Source organism: Myotis yumanensis, unplaced genomic scaffold (assembly GCF_028538775.1).
Source record: "Myotis yumanensis isolate MYYU_CA2020_CCGP unplaced genomic scaffold, mMyoYum1.0.hap1 SCAF_14, whole genome shotgun sequence".
Lineage (NCBI taxonomy): Eukaryota > Metazoa > Chordata > Mammalia > Chiroptera > Vespertilionidae > Myotis > Myotis yumanensis.
Genome location: NW_027223765.1, coordinates 9,107,866 through 9,131,720, shown reverse-complemented (window position 1 = coordinate 9,131,720; position 23,855 = coordinate 9,107,866). Strand labels below are relative to the sequence as shown.

The window sequence follows — 23,855 nt, the reverse complement described above, 5'->3', positions numbered from 1 at the left end:
CTGTCTGTCCCAGACTTATAAGTCACTTATTTTCGACATTTAAAATGTGCATCAAAATTCTTTATATTATAAGAAAAAAAAATCAAGATATTTAACATAATTTAAGTGAGCTAATCCTCATTGAAAATCTCTTAGAAATGTGCCAGGACTTTCTAAAATGAATTAGACATGTCTGGTCTTCTCAGGGAACTGCAATTGGAAGCAAAATTAGGTAACTTCTTAGATAAAAAAACTGAATGGCTATCTTTTTTGTTTGAGCATTATTACAAAATACTGCAAATACTTTAATGAAAGGAGACGTAAACTGAAAACAACAAACAAACTGGGAGTCAAATGATACTCCCACATCTGTGAATATATGCCAACATATAATTTACGCTTTATATCATCACTATTAAAACATTGTTCACATCTGTAAGTGAAAAAATAAATAAATGGCTAATAAAAAACATTATTCATCTTATAAATTCAAGACAATTCACTTTCAAATCAGCATTAAAACTTTAAACAGCCCGGCTGGCCAGCGTGGCTCAGAGACTGAGTGTCAACACAGGAACCAGGATGTCAGGGTTCAATTCAATTTAGGGCACATGCCAGGGTTGTGGGCTTGATCCCCAGTGTGGGGCGTGCAGGAGGCAGCCGATCAATAACTCTCTCTCATCACTGATGTTTCTATCTCTCTCTGAAATCAATAAAAATATATTTTAAAAAAGATTTACCATATGAGTAGAAAGATACTGATTCCAGTATTCAGATTAGAAAGCTCCCAGCTATTCACACTTACAGTCATTCTTCGTTTGAGTGTCCCGAAGCTGCTTTTCAAGGACATTCAATTGTAAGAGATGCTCTTGCTGCTGTTTGGTCCAATCCGTTCTCTCTGATGAGAAAAGCTGAGGGAAAGAGATCAATTTACTGGAAAAGGTATACTGGCCTGATGAGATACACTCCAAACCATTACCGTTCTCTGTTTTTAAACTGTTTTAAAGTCTCTGACCAGAAGAAAATCAGCTGTTCCCTTCAACTACAGTGAAGATGCCCAACAAAGGAAAGGATCCCTGCAGGCAGCTGAACCGTCATCCCACCTTCTTCTGGACAAACAGAAAGGGGTCCATGTGCACCACAGACTAAGAGGGCCAGGGCTGTGTGTGTGTGTGTGTGTGTGCGCGCGCGCACGCGTCTCCTTATCAGAGCAGTATGCAAAGTAACAAAGTAGAGAAAACAACTCAAACCAGTCTTGGCTGGGGCTTTGCGAAGTCCTATTCTTCCTGTGAGACTCTGATCCCACCTTTCTGAGGCCGTGCTCTCGGTCTCACCTCCTGCATTTGTGTAGAATGATGCTCCAGTTTGTCAATGCGCTGCTGAAGCTTCAGGTTTTTATGTTCTTCTTCATCCAACTTGACCTGCAGAGTACTCATTTGTTCCTGCAACACAGAAACTTCAGTTGTCAAAATGTTAGACATTCCACCATTTCTTCCACATTAAAAAACAAAATTCAAAACCTAATATGGACAAAGGTATCAAAGGCCAGTTTGGAACCAGAAAACAAGTTCAAAAGACTACAGTAATGATTTCTCATACTCATATCTGACAAAATAAACTTCATAATGAAGGCCATCAAAAGAGACAAGTTCAAAATTACACTTGTGGTCTGCCAAGGTAGATAATTTGAAACACATAGGAAAAGTGGTTAAATTAAAATTGTAAATTAAGCCACAGAGCCAGCTTGAGATTTCTGAGATTTCTCGGGGCTATGTAGAATGACTTCACTAGAAAGGCCTCCATGCCAGGACAGGGCAAAATTTTGAAATTTGGGATCGTCTGGCTCACTCTAAGTTTTACTATACAGTAGAAAAACTTAAAAATATAATGAAATCACCAGAATTCTGAGGTAAACGAATTTTATATGTTATTTCAAATATACCAAAAGTGGTCTAAAATTTCATCTAAAATAAGATTCCTTCAACTATTTTAACTTTCTTTAGCAGATACAGCACTGCGCCATATAAACAAACCAGTCTGGAATGTGAATCTAGTGGCAAACTGGTCTCTTTACATATAAGAGAACCAAAGCCAAAAGACATTGGAAAATGACTTGCTAAACGTTGCAGTGAATTAAAAGAATAAGAACAGTCTGGTTTCTAAGCCAGGAGTCTTTACACACCCACACTTAAAAAGGTAGTAAACAGTTTTGAACATTGAAAATTATGGTTAAAATGATAAAGGAAATTGTTTAAATGAATGTCTCATTATTTATTTTTTCTGAAACTAAACATTACCTGCACCATCCTAAGTTCTTCAGAAATGGCTTCAAAAGCTTGTTCATTCATCTCAGGTGGAACTGGCTCATTTAAGATATCATTATCTAATTTGCTAGAATTCTGAGTGTACGGAGACCCCAAGCTCCCTGTTTCAGGGCTTAATTTTGATCCTGGTCGAGGCCAAATTTGATAAACCTTGGTTGGTGTAGTTATAATCTACAGCAAAAAGTAATTATGAAAAACAACATTAGCACACATGAAAAAAATAATTGTGTAAACAGAGAGGATAAAATTGAAATTCTATTCATGAAAGGAAAAAAAAAAGTATCCCCTAGAGGCAGCACAGAAATGCCCAAGTACACACAAATAATCTATCAATTTAATGCAGACTTAAGCAAAATTCTAATAAGATCTAGAAAAATGAAACTTGTTAGGTAGATTCCAAACTTTATACAAAGAATAAATGTGTAAGAAGACAGAAAGAGAACAAATTGGGAAGACTTACCTGGCCAATATAAAAATACATTATAAGGGTATGGTCATTTAAAAAGTGTATTATTAGCATACAAAGTCAAATAGAACATTAGAAGAAAACACAAAGTTAGGAAACAGAATGATTTATATGTGTAAAGTTCAAATTAGTGAAAAAATAAAGACTATTAAAAAAGTTAAATCCCTATGCCATACCACTCAAAAATAAAATAGCAGATGCATTAAATAGGTCAACATAAAAACAAAATTATTGAAGTAGTAAAAGAAAGTAGAATATACTGATGATCTTGAGATTGGGCCTTTAAAAATGAATGAAATAAGTCACACAGATCAAGAATCAATAAACCTGTGTGTATCAAAATTTTAAAACTTTTTATGACAAAAGCATCACATATGAAGATGAAAGGCAGGGAACATGATGGCAGAATATATTGGCATTAGGTATAAGAAACAAGATTAACACACAAAAACTCCTACAAATCAAGTAGTAGGAAAATGGGCTTTTTTCATAGAAAAGGGCAGACAAATGGACAATGAACACAGGAAGATGTGTGACCCCAGCAGAAATGAGGGAAATGAAAATTAAAACCTTAACTAGATACCATTTTTCACCCACCAGACTGTCAACCATTAAAAAGCTGACAGTGCCTGTCCAGGGTCCTATGCAGGGCAATGCGAGCTCCCCAACTTCCTGGGAAGGCACAGGGCTCAGAGCTGGAGGGGGCACGTCAGCAGGACTGACTCCAGGGCTGGGACATCCTGGGACTTCTCCCTCGCAGCCCCGCCCAGAGAATGTTTGCACTAAAACCACCTAAATCAGCCAGGGGTCATCCAAAAATGGAAGCCTAGCTCTAGGTACTAGTTAATATGGGAAGTCCCAAGTCATATCTCTGAGAAAACAAAAGCCCACTGCAGAATAACATATGTAGAATAATCCATTTACTTTTAAATGCAAAGAACAACAAAAATCTATGAAATAACTCTACATATCTTTCTCAGAGCATGTATATTTACTATACAAAACTGTTAAGAAAAAGGATTCCCAAACTGATTAACAAATTACCCCTGGGGATGAGGAGTGAAGGACTAGATTAGACCCAAATTGGTGGTGGTGCTCAGTAGGAATTTTAACCTAAATTTGCATACAAATATATATTTACTTTAAGCAAGAACAACATATTCATAAAGTACCGATATAATTAAAAATGAACTAAAAACAAACAACAAAAGATCTGAATTGCTATGCTACTCTTGGCAAAGCTTTTAATACCCTCCTCCCTATCTGCTCAGCTATAAAAGGAAGAAGACAGACGGGAGTGTCAATGCTTCGAGCTCTGTAAGTGCACTGTGCTAAGGGGCTACTGACAGAAATTACAAAACATTTGGCAATATTCTGCAAGTATTTTAAAATAATTTCCTACACAGATTTTAAAGGCCACAATTTTTAAAATCAAAGAAAAAAATTCGAACTTTATAAGAAAAAATAGCCTTTTCCAGGTTAAATAAATCATAATATATCAACACAATAAATGCTTCTTGCAGCTGCCAAAACAAACACCAAAACAAACAAAAACAAAAAAGAAAATTATTTTTTCCCCTTCAGATATGGGACAAACTCTAAAGTATCATTATGTTACAAAAAATCAAAGTAGAGTGTTGTGTATTATATGCTGCTTGTATAAAATATGAAAAAGAAAGAAAACAAAAAGCAGACTTGGTGACATTGATTGCCTCCAAAGAGGGCTTCAGGTAATAAGTAATGTCATACATTTGTAGAGGAAGGACAGCAGACGGCAAGAGACTCGTCACTGTATACTCTTTGTACCTTTAAAATTCCAGTCAGCCGAAACCGGTTTGGCTCAGTGGATAGAGCGTCGGCCTGCGGACTGAAAGGTCCCAGGTTAGATTCCGGTCAGGGGCATGTACCTGGGTTGCAGGCACATCCCCAGTGGGGAGTGTGCAGGAGGCAGCTGATTGATGTTTCTCTCTCATCAATGTTTCTAACTCTCTATCTCTCTCCCTTCCTCTCTGTAAAAAAATCAATAAAATATATTAAAAAAAAAAATTCCAGTCATGTGAATTACCTATTCAAACAAATGAATAAAATAACTTTTAAAAGCAGTTTCTTATGAAATGACACAAAAAACATCACTGCTAAAGACAGCAATAGATACACATCTATTTATTATCAAGTGTAGGATGTATAAGGAAAGTTGTTGTTGTTGTTTTTAATCTTAAGAGAATTTGGCACAAAAAGCTAAAATCAACATTAGCAGCACCTTCTTAACCTTTTGCTTCCTTCATGTTTTCTTGCTCCTCCATCTCAGTTTTTCTTTTTTAAATGAAGGCTATGGTTATTAAGGGGAAAACCTCTTCCGGTTTCCTGGTTTTCCACATTGTTATCCCGGATCCTTTGTGGTCTTTGTCTTTGTGATTTCTATTCTGCAAGCTTTGAGCACATGTTACATTATAGCAATAGCTGCCATTTACTAAGATCTACCAGACTGGCCCTTTATTATCTCATTTAATGCTCTAAAAAACCTAAAAAGCAATTAAGTTAGGAAACCCAAAAAAAGAACTTTCCTTTTTGTTCATTCGTTTGTTTTGGGGTTTCTTGGGAGTGAGGGCAGTGAGATGAGAATCTGAACCCAGGTGTCACTCCATGGTGCATTCTTTCCTCACCACCCTCCATCAGAACACTGGGTCCACTGCCTGCAAGGGATTCTGTCTGTACCTGGAGATAATCTGTGCCAACGCCGTTACTAACAAAGTGAGACAGCAGGATTGAAGGCTGAAGCATTGCTTCAGATGACCTACCTTCAGGGTTTCAGCATGAATTTTATTTAGCTGAGAAACTTCTTGCCGCTTGCAGGCTTTTGTTGCTTCCAAAAGGTTTTCGAGATTAAGGTTCGCTTTTTGCAAAGACTGAAGCTCTGACTCTAATTCTAGCTGCCTTCTCCTAATAGATATTATAAAATTGAGCATTTTAGGCAATAAGTAATGTCATACATTTGTAGAGTACTTTATAGTTTATACTCTCACATAACTTTATTGCTATCTCTTTAAATCAGAGATATTCTTAGATTATTACCCTCATTTTCCAATTGGTTGAAATACAGCTCAGAGATTGATTACTGTTTAAGGTGTTCAATTAGTAAATGGCAGAGCTCCAATTCAAAAGCCCAAACAGCCCTGGCCGGAGTGGCTCAGTTAATTGTGTGTCATTATCCTGTGCAATGAAAAGTTCTTACTTCAACGGCCGGTTTTTTAGGTTGTGGGGTCAATCCCCAATAGATAGGGGGCATGCAGGAGGCAGCTGATCAATATTGTTTCACCCTCACATAGATGTTTCTCTCTCCCTCTCCCTTCCATTCTCTCTAAAAATCAATGAAAACATCTTTGAAAAAATAAATAAAAGAGCAAAATCTATTTTAAAGAAAAGCCCCAAACAGTCCATGATGGTTCTATATGCGATGTTATTTTTTCAAATTTCTTTATATTTTATAAGAGAATTAATCTGTTATAATATAAATTTTTTTGCAAAGAGCATCTAGAAAGAATATTAACACATCAAAATCCAGATTTAATTTAAAACAACAGTAATTAAAATGTGGTGGCATGATAAACATTTTACTATGTAAGTTTAATAGGCACTCATCTCAACATTAAAACATTCATATTATCTAGTCCATTAAATATATTATTTTTTAAATTATATTTTATTGATTTTTTACAGAGAGGAAGGGAGAGGGAAACATTGATCAGCTGCCTCCTGCACACTCCCCACTGAGGATGTGCCTGCAACCAAGGTACATGCCCTTGACTGGAATCGAACCTGGGACCCTTGAGTCCGCAGGCTGACGCTCTATCCACTGAGCCAAACCGGTTAGGGCTAAATATACGTATTATTAAAGAGCTGGAAGTTTATGTCAGTTACACCTCAATTTAAAAAACAAGTAAAAACGAAACTTAGAAACAAGCCCTTTTCCCTCATGTCAAAACAAGTTAGTTGCTATATGAGAATTGTTGAAGTAAAATGCTCAATTAAATGGTCAATGTCAAACCCTAAAACAAATAAACACTAAAAGATATGAAAAGAGGTTAAGCATGAACGTGTACCTATACTTTACCTGGTTAGTTCTTTGAATTCTTCATACTCTTGCTTTGAATTGTTCAGTTCTGTCTGCATTTGCAGGAGTTGTGCTTTGAGCTTCTCAGAGTTTGCTAATGAACACGGCTCTTTTGCAACTTTAGGAGAGAATCCTTGCTGACCTGATAATAAGGGCACAACTTGGTTTTTGAAAGACAAAAATAGTAGAATACATTTTCTAAGTTCTCTGCCATGTATCCATTTTGAAGCACAAGGAGGAAAAAATAAATAATGGGTTGGAAGGTGGACCCTAAAATACAAGAGCCTAGAACTCAACAGGAAACATAAGAAACAACACAGTGTGGCAAAGAGTATTAGAAGTTTTTTTGAGAAGCTGAGAAGCCACAGGATGCGACGGGGCAGCTTTAAGACAACACCTTAGGAGCAGAGCCAGCAATGACTGAAGCACAACACACACAATGCTGAAGGGAGAAACGTCGCTGGTGAGTCTGGCAGGAATTAGTACTAGCAGCTAATGTTAACAGTCAATGAATTTTAGGAAAGGAAACAAACAGCAAAGGCAGCAAGTTGAAAGAACTTGGTATCACCAACCAGAAAGAAAAGGTTAATTTCCAGGGATTACTTAGAAGACTGGATATGTTGACGAGTCCCGCTGGGTTTCAGTGGTGAAATATCATGTAACAGTTCTCTAGACAGTGGTGTCTGTTTTGAAGATGGTGGGGTCCAGAAATTACCATTATTATCTTTCACGGGTACTAAGTCACAGTATGACTGAGGTCAAAATGGCCAACAAAATACAGAGCATTATAGAGAGAAGTAGATGAAACAATATAGAAAACCCGATTTTTAACTTTGCATCTAGAATCTTAGTTTCTCCATACCCAAATACTGAGAATTTTATTCTTTTATGAAGTCATAAACAGAACAGAAGAAGGCTTGGAAAAGGACATTTTGGAAAAAAAGCAAACACGCTTCTTTATGAGTGCAGAATTAATACAATCAAAACGTTCTCAATTTCAACCTAAACAGAAACAAAGACTGAGACAGGGTATGATAAAAGACCATAAAAATATTCACTTTAAAAATGGAGCAACCACAGACCTTCCTACAAAATCCCAGAGCATGAGTACCAATAGCTGCCAAGCCTGTAAGTTAGATTTAGTGCTAAGTAAAGCACCATCACAAAAGTAAAAGTAAACTTGTGGAACTAGCCCAGCCAGGATGGCTCAGCGGTTGAGTGTTGACCCATGAACCAAGAGGTTACCGGTTTGATTCCTGGTCAGGACACATGCCCAGGTAGCGGGCTTGATCCCCAGTGGGCAGTGTGCAGGAGGCAGCCGATCAATGTTTCTCTCTCATCGTCGATGCTTCTATCTCTCTATCCCTTCCTTCCCCTCTCTCTAAAATATAATTTTAAAAAAGCAGACATATTTTTTTAAAAACTTGTGGCTGCCCGGCCAGTATGGCTCAGTGGTTGAGTGTCAACCTATGAACCAGGAGGTCATGGTTCGATTCAGCATCAGGGCACATGCCCGGGTTTTGGGCTCAATCCCCAGTGTGAAGCGTGCAAGAGGCAGCTGATCAATTATTCTCTCATCATTGATGTTTCTATCTCTCTTTCTCTTTCCCTTCCTCTCTGAAATCAATAAAAACATTTAATTAAAAAAAATAAAAATAGCCCTGGCTGGTTTTGCTCAGTGGATAGAGCATCAGTCTGTGGACCGAAGGGTCCTGGGTTCGATTCCATTTAAAGGCATGTACCTCGGTTGCAGGCTCCTCCCTGGCCAGGGCCCTGGTCAGGGTGCATGCAAGAGGTAACCCATCAATGTCTCTCACATCAATATTTTTCTCTGTCTTTCCCTCTCACTTCCACTTTCTCTAAAATCAATGGAAAAATATCCTCGGGTGAGGATTTAAAAAAATAAAATAAAAATACGTAAACTTGTGGGAATAACATATAACTAACAGAGTGTACACTAGCAAGCATGACCAGCAACCATGACATCAAGACAAAAACTCTCTGATGAGTCTGATCATGCCAACATCTCTCACCATACAGACCGTAATCAGGTGGGTAAACATTTCAATTCTATACTAATTCATGTTGTGCTTAAACATTTGTCATTTCAAATACTTAAAACAGGAAAGTTCTATTTCATAAAAATTAAATGTAATACCCAATCAATTTTTTATAGACAAAACAAAGATATCTATTGCCCTGGCTGGGTAGCTCAGTTGGTTAGAGCATTGTCCCCATAGGCCAGTGATGGCGAACCTTTTGAGCTCGGTGTGTCAGCATTTTGAAAAACCCTAACTTAACTCTGGTGCCATGTCACATATAGAAATTTTTTGATATTTGTAACCATAGTAAAACAAAGATTTATATTTTTGATATTTATTTTATATATTTAAATGCCATTTAACAAAGAAAAATCAACCAAAAAAATGAGTTCGCGTGTCACCTCTGACACGTGTGTCATAGGTTCGCCATCACTGCCATAGGCCAAAGTTGTGGATTTGATACCTGGTCAGGGCACATACAAGAATCGACCAATCAATGCATAAAAAAGTGGAACAACAAATTGATGTTTATCTCCCCCTCTCTCCCAAATCAATCAATAAATTAAGAACAAAAACAAATATATATAATGGGTAGTTCCTTGCTACATCTACTAGCCTACATTATTTACTACTCTGTGATTTTTGAGAAAAAAGGATAGAACATGACTTTTGATTAACATAAAAGAAAAAGTATATATATAAGAAATTAGCATACCAGGTCTAAAGGCAATATAAAAGGCCTTTAAAACAGCCACCCGCCCCAACAAGGCATGTATACAACAATCACTTCTTACTTTTGTCGTTTTTCTCTGTGCCAGATACTTGAAGGAAAGCTTTCTCTAGCTTTGCAATGGTCTGCGCATCCACCTCTTGGGCTCTTTTCACAGACTCTGATAATCTCAGTCTTCTGTTCTCCTCCCTGAGGGAGTGATTTTCCATAGCATATTTGGCAACTCTGGGGTGGTGCTCTATCTGTATGACACAGAAGGATTTCAGACTTAGTCCTAGCTGGTTTGGCTCAGTGGATAAAGCCTGCGAACTGAGGGGTCCCAGGTTTGATTCAGGTCAAGGGCACATGCCCAGGTTGTGGGCTCGGTCCTCAGTGGGTGGCATGCGAGAGGCAGCCAATCAATGATTCTCTCATCATTGATGTTTCTCTCTCTCCCTCCCTCTCTGAAATCAATTAAAAAAAAAATAAATATATATATATATATATATATATATATATATATATAAATAAATAAAGGATTATAGACTTATATATATGCACAAACATGTCCTTAATGAACAAGTCTTTCTGAAAACCTGTTAGAAAACATTATGAACTGCTGGTGGTAGCCTGCTGCGACTACCATGGAAAGCAATGTGGCACTTGTGACCTCAGAGTGAATATGTGCACGTCCTACAACTCTGTGTTCTAGGTTTAGGTCTGCACCCTTGAAATTTTCACCTAGGGCCCTAGGGAATAAGCATAGGGTGTACATTGCAGCAAACTTTTCATGCAAAGGAGCCTATTTATATTAATTACACAAAGCAAAGAATAAGGAAACTACTGACCAGGACTGAGTGACCTTCAAGATACACTATGTGAAAAAGGGAAGATGCAGAAAAGTGTGTATGGTAAGCTGCATTTTTCACACACACACAAAAAAAGTAAAAATATCCGTATTAGTTTGAATGTGCATAAAACCTCTGGAAAGATACATAAAGCTGAAAACCAATTATCTTTGATTTTTAAAGATGTGCCTGTATTAATTACCCATCCTTCCCAGGCAAAAGGAAAACCAAAAACAAAAGAAACTTTAAAGGAGAGACTACTGCTTCAGATAACCACCAGTGCCCACTGGGGCGAACTTGGCTTGACCTGCTGGTTCAAGAGCTTTTCCCTTCAGTTTTATTATTTTAGAAAATGGGGGACAAAGGGGTCGGGGATTGTGCAATCATACTGTCAGGTTAATTCATTTAAAACAACTCCACTGTGTTACAAGAATGTGGTGACAAATTTTTATTTGCCTTGGACTTCTTTTACATTTAGAAATACTGCAAAGGTCATGACTCACTTGTTCTCGCAGAGTCTGAATCTCATCCCTTAATTCCGACAGCAAACGATCCTGCTCCTCCGGCAGAAAACTTCCCCGCCCTTCCTTGTGGAGCTTCTCCAGGCGCATTATTTGATCCTCTCGGAATTTCACAATCATCTTATTAGATTGAATAAATTTCTCTTTTTTGAGGGTGAGGTCTTCTAACTGGGTAACTTTTTCTACCAGAAACTTAAGAAATTCATAATTTGGTTAAACATGAAAAGTAATTCACCTTCCCTACATTTTCACAAACTAAGAAACAAACATTAAATTCCCATTTAATCTCAAAGGCAAAATTAGATTTTTCACAGCCTTCCTTTTTTTATTTCCTGTCAGCATTTACTCCATTCAGAAAGGCACCAACCACATAGTAAAGCCTAAAGTATCTTGCATCCCCCCCACCCCTTTATACAAATTCAGTTTCCTACCTTCTTCTCCTGTTCAGACTTCTTAAAGAACAACATTGCCTCTTTGAAATACTTCATGTAATCAGTCTCATCTTTCTCTGTAGTTGATCCAGTGAAAAAGGGAAAGGGGAAAAATGTTTATCTTTCACATTTTATGACCAAGAGATGAGCTAAAACGGCCTTTGCCTGCCTGCTCTCAATTAATCTAAAAGAATCAAACTAGTACCAACAGATCACGGATTTTAAATTAACCCAGTCCACGTATTAGCAATTCTTTGAAGAAAAGCCTCTCTCACTCAATTTAGTAAACATATATAGATAACATATGATCAAAATGAAATTTATTAGTGTCTTTTTAGCAGTTTTAATATTCAAAATTACTTCTACTCCCCCTTCCCACATATCTCACAGAACTCAGTACCTATGGAATTGGTCTCTGGTTATAGACAAAGTACCATGTTCCTATGTAGGTGAAGTAAACAGATACTTGGGGAAAAGTTTGGGAAGCCTTATTGTGTTGTGCCTGTCATTGGGGGGTTCCAACACTAATGTCCACACATGGTCTTCCTTCCTCAGGATGAAGAACACTTGCCATCTTACCTCTGGTCAGAAAGCCTTCTGGTAGTATCTGCCCTACAGTGAGCTGGGCCAGCTGTTCTTTGAGCCTCTTCACTTCAGCTTGGAGCTGGCTCACATTGCCTTGGGTGTCCTCATTTACCACTGCCTGTTCAAGAATGTTTTGAAAGCATTAAAAGAACATTTTGTGGCCCTGGCCAGGTAGCTCTGTTGGTTAGAGTGTTTTCCCGATACACCAAGGTTGCCAGTTTGATGCTCCATCAGGGCACATATAAGAATCAACCAATGAAAGCATAAATAAGAAACAAGTCAATGTTTCTCTCTCCCCCTCTAAAATCAACCTGCAAACAGCCATCAGCTCCTCACCCAGGCTGGCCAGGCACCCCAGTGGGGACCCCCAACCAAGATGGCAGCCGGCAGCCACGGAGCTGAAGCGAGCAGGAGGCTTGGTCTCCAGTGATGGAGGAAGCCAAGCTTCCCGGCCGGCTCTGAGCTCCACTCAAAGCAACAAAGTTTCAATTATAGAAGGTAAATAAACCCCAGACCTAAGCTGCAGTCGGACATCCTTAGTGCTGCTGAGGAGGCGGGAGCGAGCAGGAGCCAGCTCTGAGCTCCACAAAGACCTGGGATGGACCATCCTGCCCCATGGAGAAGAGCCAACTCTGTGATGGCTATAATCATCCCTCTGTCATGGCACGCTATAGGGTATGATGACTGCAGGGCTGGCCTGAGCACCATCGGCTTGGCAGAAACCACCCTCGCCAAAGGAATCCAATCCTGTATTTCCTAACAATTCCTCCTAAAAAGAAGGATTAGTGTTACAGCTCCATTTCTGTTTTACTACCATACTTAATGCTCTTTTAAAGAAATAAATCTTTAAGACATTTTCTTAAAGAAAATGTCTTAAAGAACACATCTAAGAAGTTGAAAAGGCCTACAGGGTGATGACATGAACCAATAGTTGAGTACCAACCAGATAAAAGGGATCCAATTGTGAAATACCCAATTCTCCAGTGAGGGAAAAGCCCCAGGGAAAAGATCTGACTAGCTCACCCTTAAACCAGTCCCAAATATCCCAGCTACTGCTCTGCAGCGATTTACCATTGAGAGTGACTACTGTAAGGCTCCTGGTTTTGTTGTTTCATGTGTTAAGAAGCCATTCTTAGTTGCTTCTGTTTCTTAAGGCCAGCTCATTATAAGGCACTCCTGTATATTCTGACATCATTGTTACATCAGTGACCTCATAATTCTAATTACTCCTGTGGTTCTCTACTCTCTTAAAACTTCTAGTAAGTCCCAAGAGGTTCTAGGGTCAGGAAGCTCTAATGATTTTTTCTCCTCATATTACAGATACCCTGCCAGGGGGTCATAATCCAATATAATGAATGAATGAATGAATGAATGACTACACTCTCCTGACTTACCCAGGGAAAGAGGCAAACATTCTTACAATGATAAGATAGATACTCAGGGAGTCTTCTTTGGGGATAAGAATGATCAATTTCTCCTTTGAAAGACAGAAGAAATTAATCTTCCAACTTCAGGCACTACAATTCTTTCCTTTGGGACCAAAGAGGTCTCCCACCTCTCCAACTGAGCGGGGAATCCTTGGTCTTTTGACAGTCTGTACCAGGACTGGGGCCACATGCAGTCTGCTGCCTGTTGTGGGAAGTTTAGTGGAGCACAGCCAGGCCCATGTGCTGACATACTATCTATGGCTGCTTTCTCTAACCAAGGCAGAGGTCAGCAGTTGGGACAGAGACCACACAGTCCAGGAAGGCTAAATGTTTACTACCTGGTCCTTTACAGGAGTTTCTGACCACAGTGTACCTGAACATGAAGGGAGCTTCTTGTATAAAAGAAAAAATGGAGAATCCTTGCAGTTATAGGCAAAGTGAAAAACAAGGTTTGTCAACATCATCAAATTATTTTCAGGGTGAATCCGTATCACCACCCACCAACACACACAGCTCTGCTAGCAGGGTTTAGGTACATAAATTCAGTCTCCAATCCTAAAGACAAAGGTAAAACGTTGCCTTCCCTTAATAAAAAACTAGGCAAACAATAACAACCATAAGACCCAATCTAGGTCTCAAGTTACATGAGCAGTACAGAAGGCTAGGAAAGATGAAGTAGAAATCTTTCACAGTGACATAAAAAGCTACAAAAGTGAGATACTGCAGCATAAGTATTTTTCTAATTTACCTCATTGTACTCAGCATTTTACCTTATTTTTAATCAGCTTGGCCCTTTGAGCAAAATTCAGCGTTGATAGGGTTTCCCCAAAACACCTGGATCCAGGATGAACATTTGCGATGATGGCTGTCTTGGCATTACCTCCAAGGGAATCCTGTTTAATGATATGAATGTACACATTTTCAGGGGAGAAACAATAAGACTTTTTAAGCAAAGAAAATGTACACTCTTACCACCAAGGCTGAGAAAATATCCAACTATCAGCCATAGTGGGCATAACCAAAAGAAGCGCCCAGGAGCCCAATGATGTACTTTACCCGGAGTAAGAAGGTGAGCTTGGAATCTCTGTAGCAAATATGCCTCTGTTTTCCATTTCCCACATCCACAAGGGCTGTAATCACTTGGCCCAGGCAGCTCAATGATCGGTTTATGTTACCGGCTTCCTAAGGCACCAGGGAAAAGGACAAAAGTTTAGGTGCACTAGTTTCTTTTTAGTATTTTGAATTAAAATATACCAGCAGGGTGACAATTTTGAATGGAAAGGCAAGTCAGGAACATTAAGGATAACTTAACTTTTCAGCAAAAAGATGTCCTCAACTATCCGCTAACCTTTTCCTATTTGACACACACAGCGATTTTAGTATTCAAACACAAAAATCATGTGAAGGAAAAACAATCAATGCCACCTTATCACTGTAATGGTTTTAAATTAATCTGTAGGGAAGGCTAAATACTTGGCCTAGACCTAGGTCCTGAACCCCTGAATTATGAACAGTATAGTTCCTCTTTCTCCTTATGAACTTGGCAGTTCCAGAACACTTTTACAGATCAGGCTTTCTGCATGAAATCACTCAAAATTTTTCTCAGTGTTTGGAGAGCTGAGAGTAAAGTTGGCCAGGTACTCATCCTCAACGATCTATGGCTATGCCACCTTAAACCGCCAACCCAACCCATCCATTGACCTATGCTGAAATGCCAAATCACTCTGTGTCCACAATAACCTTGAAGATGTCCCCCAGTGTGGCATGTATCCCTGTTCCTTTCTCCCTGTCCAGATCCAGACCACTCTGAGAACACAACTCATGAGCTACTTCTTTCCCATGCTTCCTCTAAGGAGTCCATGCCACACCCTGCTTCCTCTGACCCCTGCGGCCACTTGTACTATATAATCCCTCCTGGATGAATTCAAATACCCTTGCTGCTGACAAACCCATCCCACGTATGTTTACTGTCCTACAGCAAAAATGTCTATATCTTTCACAACTTCTTATTCCTTTGTATTCCTCACAACACTTAGCTGGGTATTGATATCTATAAGAATTCACACACAAGTTCAACTGAAGACCACAATTCCATTCTTACCTTCAACCTCATCCCTTCTGCATGGGTGTCTCTTTGCCTTTCAGATCCTGCTAAATCCACCATATTGAGAAGGGAGGTTCGTATATTTACTGTCTCACTGCTTTTCTCCATTGACTCTACTGTAATCGTGAAGACTGCATGAGACCTCGAGGATTCTCTATTCATTGATGTCGAGGCCACACGCCTGTTTCTCCATCCTCCAGACAACACCTGGGCAAAAGGAAACAGATCATCACAACTTCCAAGTGGTCACTAACATCAATAGAAAAACAATAAAAAGTAGTGAGAGCCGAACCGGTTTGGCTCAGTGGATAGAGCATCGGCCTGCGGACTCAAGGGTCCCGAGTTCGATTCCGGTCAAGGGCATGTACCTTGGTTGCGGGCACATCCCCACTGGGGGGCGTGCAGGAGGCAGCTGATCGATGTTTCTCTCTCATCGATGTTTCTAGCTCTCTATCCCTCTCCCTGCCTCTCTGTAAAAAATCAATAAAATATATTTTTTTAAAAAGTAGTGAGAAAAAACACTGGTCCATCAAGGAATATACACAAGGTATTTTCCTTTTTGTCCCCTCTGTGTTATGGAAAGAGAACAAATGGAATCAGAGGCACAGGATCTAGAACTGGTTTTGCCAATCTTTATTTGCATTAACAAATCACAAAATCCTTCTGAAGCCTTCCTTTCCCTAGACTATGAGAAAGTTAGACAAGATGAACCTCAAATTGACCTTCATGCCCCGCTTTGTGAGCTCGTTGGGTCCACCAAGTATTTGTTCTTTCTTCCTATTCCCTATGGCAAGGAGGACATGAAGGTTCAGTCTGAGACTCTGGAATCAGATGAACATGAGGTCAATCCTTGGTTCTATTACTCACTAGTTGTGTGGCATGGAGCCAGTCCAACCTTCTCACAGCTCAATGCCCTATTTGTAAAATGGGATTATGGGTCTTACCCCATAAGGCAGAACATCTCCATCTGTAATATGCATACTAATCACTTGGGGATCTTGTTAAGACTCAGATTCTGATTTCATAGGTGTGAGGTAGAGCCTTGGATTCTTGTAACAAGCTCCCAGGTGATACTCACAGTCTGAGAACTATATTTTTAGTAGTAAGGTCATAATATGTACAGCTGACTTAGAGAGCAGAGATCCCAGTAGCTCCTCAAAGGAGCAACTCCCAGGAGGAACCACTAAAGAAATACAGACTCTATGAAATCTCCCCAGGTCATCCAGTATGGTTTCAGGAGTGCCTGGTTAGAATGAATAGCACTAAAATAGTGCAAAATCAAAAGTCGCAAAGTTCTATTTTAACTAAGGGGAGTATAAAACACTGTCATGTTGTTTTCTTTTCCTCTCATGAACATTCTGTTATGCCTCTTCAAAATATTTCTAGTAGCTCAATTCTTGCTTTTGTTGAGATCAAGGCGCATTTCACAGCATGCTATGGTGTCCAAGGATCACAAAGTTCAAGGCCGGATACCTGATAGGCTCCAGCCGCGGAGGTCACCACCTGCTCCACCGCACCAACAACGAAGACGCCCTTCTTGATGTGCTCCCTTAAGTACAGTCCAGCCGACGCAGAGTCCAGTAGGTCATAGATCTGCTCATTATAGATTTCAATAAAGGAACACTTACAAAGGAAACTCTTCCCAGCTCCAGCCTGTAAAGAGAAGCCTGGTTTAGATAGACTATTTTTATGCATTCATCCCTATCTTTCATGTTCATTCATCTTTCACTTGCTTCACAAGTGTAAAATTTCTACAATCTTATCCTTTACATCATAAAAAATACCTAAGAGTCAGCTTTAAAAAACCTAGGTAACTAGTTTCAACATATCACTATATTTACAGCAGCATCGCTGTGGTCCCAAGAGCCCTTCCAGAGGTGCTGAGAATCAAGACAGGGAGTTGGAATTGAGCAGTCCAGTTGGGCAATTTCATTTTTTAAAAATATATTTTTATTGATTTCAGAGAGGAAGGGAGAGGGAGAGAAAGATAGAACTATCAGTGATGAGATAGAATCATTGACTGGCTGCCTCCTACATGCCCCACACCCAGGCATGTGCCCTTAGCTGGAATTGAACCCGGGACCCTTCAGTCCGCAGATCAACACTCTACTCACTGAGCCAAATCGGCTAGGGCGGCAATTTCACTTTTATCTGTCTTATATATTGGACTTCCTCACAAAGTTTTACTTGAAGCAAGTGTTATATACTTTAAAAGACAAAAAATATTTTAAAAGTCTCTCTATAGAATTTTCAACCACCGAAATGCACAGCACTAAACATTTTGCTGACATGCAATGTGTGTGTCTAACTGCAGTGGCTAGGAACAGTTTCCGCAAAGAAATAAATGGCAAAGCAATGTTACATATCAGCCTCCTTAAAACATAGAATACTAATGGCTGTTAAGCCTGGAAATCACCAAGCTAAAGAACACATCGTGAGAATGGCCCAACCTGGGAGCCAATGGAAGAGGGAAGCCCACATCCAATAAAGTAAAAACTTTTGACCAGTTTGACTCAGTGGATAGAGCGTCGGCCTGCGGACTGAAGGGTCCCAGGTTCGATTCCGGTCAAGGGCATGTACCTTGTTTGCAGGCATATCCCCAGTAGGGAGTATGCAGGAAGCAGCTGAATCGTTTCTCTCTCATCGATGTTTCTAACTCCTATCCCTCTCCTTCTCCCTTCCTCTCTGTAAAAAAATCAATAAAATATATTTTAAAACTTTTAAAAATAAAACTCAGAATTCTTAATTTTATCTTAAGAATCAACAGTTTTTAATACCACACTACCTGTACAAATTGTGAAATACAGCCACCTCCATGTATCATGACTAGAAGCTAACTTCTCAAAATAGAATTGCTTTATTATTACAGTGTTTTACCTTATCTTTTTCACGATCAATTAAGGAAAACAAATATTCAAAACTTCGTGGGATTACTCCTCTCAGGTTATGAGAAAAATTATCAGATTCAGATGGTCCTAAAAAATGGAAAAATACATAGCTGTTCATTTTTGTTCATATTGTAAGAGTTCTTCAAAATGACAACACAAATGCAATTTACACAGAAATAAGATGACACATTATATAATCAATTAAAATTCAGGCCTGTGAGAGATCGAGCAATAAAACCTGTCAATGGGACTGTAGGAAAGGCCCACAATAACTACTAACCAAGTTTAAAAAATAGTTGTCTAATGAATTAAAAAAACCATCTAAATACCAAGCTTATAATTTTCATTCCTGAAAGGTACCAAAATTAGCAGAAATACCAAACAAATGTACTTTACATGTTACAAATAACATTGGGTCTCATGAGCTGACCTACATACATTAGCCATAGGCTCATAGACTAATTATTCCTCCTTTCAGAGTTAACTATAAAATGGGGATAATAATAGCATTAACTATCTCAACTGCTATTACTAAAAATTCGCATTAGCTGGTATTTTTTTAAAATATATTTTATTGATTTTTTACAGAGAGGAAGGGAGAGAGATAGAGAGTTAGAAACATCGATGAGAGAGAAACATCGATCAGCTGCCTCCTGCACATCTCCCACTGGGGATGTGCCCGCAACCAAGGTACATGCCCTTGACCGGAATCGAACCTGGGACCCTTCAGTCCGCAGGCCGACGCTCTATCCACTGAGCCAAACCGGTTTCGGCTAGCTGGTATTTTTTAAAATATATTTTTACTTGCCGAAACCGGTTTGGCTCAGTGGATAGAGCATCAGCCTGTGGACTGAAAGGTCCCAGGTTCGATTCCGGTCAAGGGTACCTGGGTTGCGGGCACATCCCCAGTGGGAGGTGTGCAGGAGGCAGCTCAATCGATGTTTCTCTCTCATCGATGTTTCTAACTCTCTATCTCTCTCCCTTCCTCTCTGTAAAAAATCAATAAAATATATTTAAAAAAAAAAAAAAATATATATATATATATATATATATATATTTTTACTGACTTCAGAGAGGAAGAGAGAGGGAGAAGTAAAACATCAGTGATGAGAGAGACTCATTTATAGTCTGCCTCCTGCACACCCCGACTGGGGATTGAGCCCACAACCGGAGCATGTGCCCTGACCTGGAATTGAACCATGACCTCCTGGTTCATAGGTCGACACTCAACCATTAAGCCACGCCAATCAGGCTAGCTGGTATTTTTTAAATTGGGCAGTAAAAGCCCAGCTGGTAAGAAAGATACTGTAGAAATATTTCAAAAGATTTCTATGAAGTCAGAAAAATGCAGAGTACTCCTCTCTATGCTGTTAACATTGGGGAAAGAGGGAGATGTGAGTGGATATGTAAATAGCAGGACTTTACAGAATACTAATTCAAGCTATAGCTATACTAGTATATACCGGGGGGAAAAAACGTAGCTAGAAAAGATCTAGAACTTTTGATAAATATTAGTTTATATGCCTTAGGGACCAAAAGAACTAACAAAAGGCTGGTATATGCAAGAAAGATACAGAAAAAACTTTTAATAGTATCATTATCTTGGTGTGCTACAACTGGAATATTTGAAACAGTCCTTGTAAAGTGTACCTTACAAATACATATCATAGAGGCAGAAAAATGCAAGTAAATGAACACAGAGGACAAATAATATTAGAGTGTGCAGGTAACATTATAACATTTTACTGTGAAATAACATAAAGATATTCAGCATACTTTTAAATATATATATGTGTGTGTGTGTGTGTGTGTGTGTATTGATTGATTTTAGAGAGGAAGGGAGAGGGAAAGAGAAACAGAAACATCAATGATGAGAGAGAATCACCTATCAGCTGCCTTCTGCACGCCCCACACTGGGGATTGCTTGAAACGATGCTGAAAGAAGCCAGACATAAAAGAGTGCATACAGTAAAGTTTCATTTGTAAAAGTTCCAAAACAAGCAAAACTAATGATGACAGAAGTCTGAGTAATAGAGTACATATTTTAGGGAATGGGGTGGGGATAGCTGCTGAATAGGAATATGGATCTAGGTAGTGGTTATACAGGTATATAAATATGGAACATCATTAAACCCAATTTAAAGATGGTTTATAAGCACTTACTTGTGCTAGGCATTGAGCTGGGAATAGAGCCATAAACATTGACTTTGCTTTCATGGGAACACCAATCTGACAGAAGCCTGGGAAATAACCCTAATTTTATGAGGTCAACATCATGTATGTATAGAGATTATGCTTTCCCAAAAATGTGCTAGATGTTTCCATCACAGAAGGAGTAGACTAAGCCAGCAAATGTTAACTAATTTACTTACCCATCATAGTAAACGTTTTCCCTGAGCCAGTCTGTCCACTGTAAAAGGAATGTTAGACATTATTTTACACATGAAATTTAGACCACCTTCCTATTAAAGTAGTATATGAATTTTCCCATAAAGAGCTGATTTTCTTTCTTATTTTGAATTACTTTAGGTAAATGTGAATGACCCATTTTCTTCCTCCTCTATTTTACCACTAAGAGCTAACCACTGTTGTCTGGTAATTGCGTCTGGCTTATACAAAACAGCCATCAGAGCTTTCATGTAGTTTTTATTTTCAAAATTGGAATGAAGTTCTAAAGGCTGCTCTGCAACCTGTTCCTCCCCGCCTAAATTTTACCTCAGATATTTCCCTGAGTCAGTAGAGATCTACTTCATGTTTTTTAGCTGTATAATATTAGTATTCTTCAATGTATCACAACTTATTTAACCAGAACAAACTGGATTTCTGTTTCCAATTTTTGCTGTTTTAAATAATGCAGTAGTTCCTTTCCTAAATTCTTCCTTTAAGATACTGAAATGTTTCATTTAAAAATAAAGCAATTTTGCCTGGCTGGCATGGCTCAGTGGTTGAGAGTCAAGCTTTGAACCAGGAAGCCACAGTTCAATTTTGTTGAGGCACATGCCCGGGTTGCACACTCAATCCCCAGTGTGAGATGTGCAGGAGGCAGTCAATCAAAGATTCTCTCTCGCCCTAACTAGTTTGGCTCAGTGGATAGAGCATCGGCCTGCGGACTGAAGGGTCCAGGTTCGATTCCGGTCAAGGGCATGTACCTTGGTTGCGGGCACATCCCCAGTAGGGGGTGTGCAGGAGGCAGCTGATTGATGTTTCTCTCTCATCGATGTTTCTAACTCTCTATCCCTCTCCCTTCCTCTCTGTAAAAAAAAAAAAAAAAAAAAATCAATAAAATATATCTAAAAAAAAAGATTCTCTCTCGTCATTGATGTTTCTTTTTTTTTTAAATATATTTTATTGATTTTTTACAGAGAGGAAGGGAGAGAGATAGAGAGTTAGAAACATCGATGAGAGAGAAACATCGATCAGCTGCCTCCTGCACATCTCCCACTGGGGATGTGCCCGCAACCAAGGTACATGCCCTTGACCGGAATCGAACCTGGGACCCTTCAGTCCGCAGGCCGACGCTCTATCCACTGAGCCAAACCGGTTTCGGCGTCATTGATGTTTCTGTCTGTCTCTCTCCCTTCCTCTCTAAAATCAATAAAAATATATCTTTAAAAAAACACACACAATTTTAGCCCTGGACAGTATGGCTCAGTTGGTTGGAGTGTAGTCCCATGCACTGGAAGGTTGAGGGTTCAATTCCTGAAAAAGGCACATGCCTGGATTGCAGGTTTAGTCCATAATGGGGGTGGGTGCAGGAGACGGATCAACACGTCTCCCTCACATCAATGTTTCTCTCTCTCTCCCACCCCCTCCTTCCCTTCCACTCTCTAAAAATCAATTGGGGGGAAAAATCCTTGGGTGAGAATAAAAAAAAAGAAAAATAGTTATACTGCAAGTTATAGTCCTATTTAAGAAATGAATCTGAAATAACACTAAAATTCATCCTGTATAACTGCCAAGGTAGTCTTAATGCTTTCTGAACCTCCAGCTTATATTCCAAAATTAAATCTCTAGTAATATTTTAAGGCTTGCCAACATTTAGAAATTCAGAATAATCACTTCAATATTCAAATATTTATAGCAATTTTATTTATAATTACTAAAAACTGGAAGCAACCGAGACATCCTTTAGCGGGGAACTGGATAAACAAACTGTAGTACATCTATACAATAAAATACTTCTCAGAAAAAAAAACCTACAGGAATATACTATTGATGCATAGAACAACATAGATGAAACCTAAATGCATTCTATTAAGAAGAAAAAGCCAAATCCAGAAGGTTACATATTGTATGATTCCATTTATATGACACTCTACAAAGCCAAAGCTATAGGAATGGCAAAAATATTAGTACCTGGATGTGAGAAGGGAGAGGGGCTGACTACAGAAGGGACAAGGAATGAGAACTATTCTCCTCAGTACTGGGTGTAAATACATGATTGTCTGCGTTCGTCAAAACACTGTCAACTAACTGTACACAACAAAGAGTGAATTTGAAAGTATGCAAACTCAATGAACAAGCAAAACACATCAACCAGATAGATGTCTCTCCCCCCTGTTTCCCTTCTTCTCTGAAGTCAATAAAAATATATTTTTAAAAAATACAAGAATCTATACATAACCTTTATACTCAGTAAATTTTTCACAGCGATACAGGCTAACAATTCTGAAACTGCTTTCCATGTGTACTGGAGTTGATCAAATCAATAAATGGATGAAAGAAGGTGGGAGCCAGGTTTCTCACTGTCAGCAAGGGCAGTTACAGATAAACAAGAGAGAACAGAATGAGTCCTGTGGATTCACTGGATTCTAGAATGAACCCATGTGAATTCTAAACCCTGGATTAGAGTCAGAGACATCAGTACGAACTACTGTTTAGCTTAATATAGATGGAAACGGATAGGTAAAGAAACAACTATAGATACGTATGTATATACATAACTTAGTATATATATTACCTAGTTCTGTCTGAGAAGGCCTAGAGGCAATGATATTCCAGTAGCAACAAACACACCTAGTGCCAGATCTTAGTTTCTAAATACCACTCTCCAGGAAAAGGAATCAGGGCACGTTGGCGAAATGGCTGATCCTAGGCCTAGGACAGGAAAAATACAAGATGAGCCAAGAGCCTCTTGTAGCACCAGAAAGTAGGCAACTGCTAAAAAACCCAAAAGGATGTGACATCTCAATGAGACATAGAAACCAACCTCAAATAGCTCCAATGGCCAAGCTAGAACAATATGAGCAAAAAGATAAATAAAATGTAGTGCTGAATTATAACTCAAACTATAAATATGCATACGTCCATGCCATATATATAAATAAATGGGGGAGAAAAGACGAATCTTCCTTACATAATCGCAAATACAGTAAGTCCTCACCTAATGTTGTCAAAAGATTCGATGACTTTAAGTCAGT

General features: G+C 39.0%; 1 protein-coding gene across 2 annotated transcripts in view; it reads right to left on the bottom strand.

Moving 5' to 3' along the window:
- Positions 1–23,855, bottom strand: part of KIF15 (kinesin family member 15) — a 49,300-nt gene that overhangs the window by 19,311 nt on the left and 6,134 nt on the right. For both annotated transcript variants that reach the window (XM_070391064.1, XM_070391065.1), the window contains exons 5-19: positions 20,808–20,845; positions 18,425–18,522; positions 17,021–17,200; positions 15,545–15,754; positions 14,500–14,625; positions 14,214–14,336; positions 12,011–12,134; positions 11,432–11,508; positions 10,983–11,192; positions 9,717–9,894; positions 6,881–7,022; positions 5,568–5,709; positions 2,277–2,474; positions 1,314–1,421; positions 785–890 (exon numbers count right to left, since the gene is read on the bottom strand). In XM_070391064.1, coding sequence (XP_070247165.1) covers positions 785–890; positions 1,314–1,421; positions 2,277–2,474; positions 5,568–5,709; positions 6,881–7,022; positions 9,717–9,894; positions 10,983–11,192; positions 11,432–11,508; positions 12,011–12,134; positions 14,214–14,336; positions 14,500–14,625; positions 15,545–15,754; positions 17,021–17,200; positions 18,425–18,522; positions 20,808–20,845 — 2,060 coding nt within the window. The remainder of the gene's footprint in view (positions 1–784; positions 891–1,313; positions 1,422–2,276; positions 2,475–5,567; positions 5,710–6,880; positions 7,023–9,716; positions 9,895–10,982; positions 11,193–11,431; positions 11,509–12,010; positions 12,135–14,213; positions 14,337–14,499; positions 14,626–15,544; positions 15,755–17,020; positions 17,201–18,424; positions 18,523–20,807; positions 20,846–23,855) is intronic.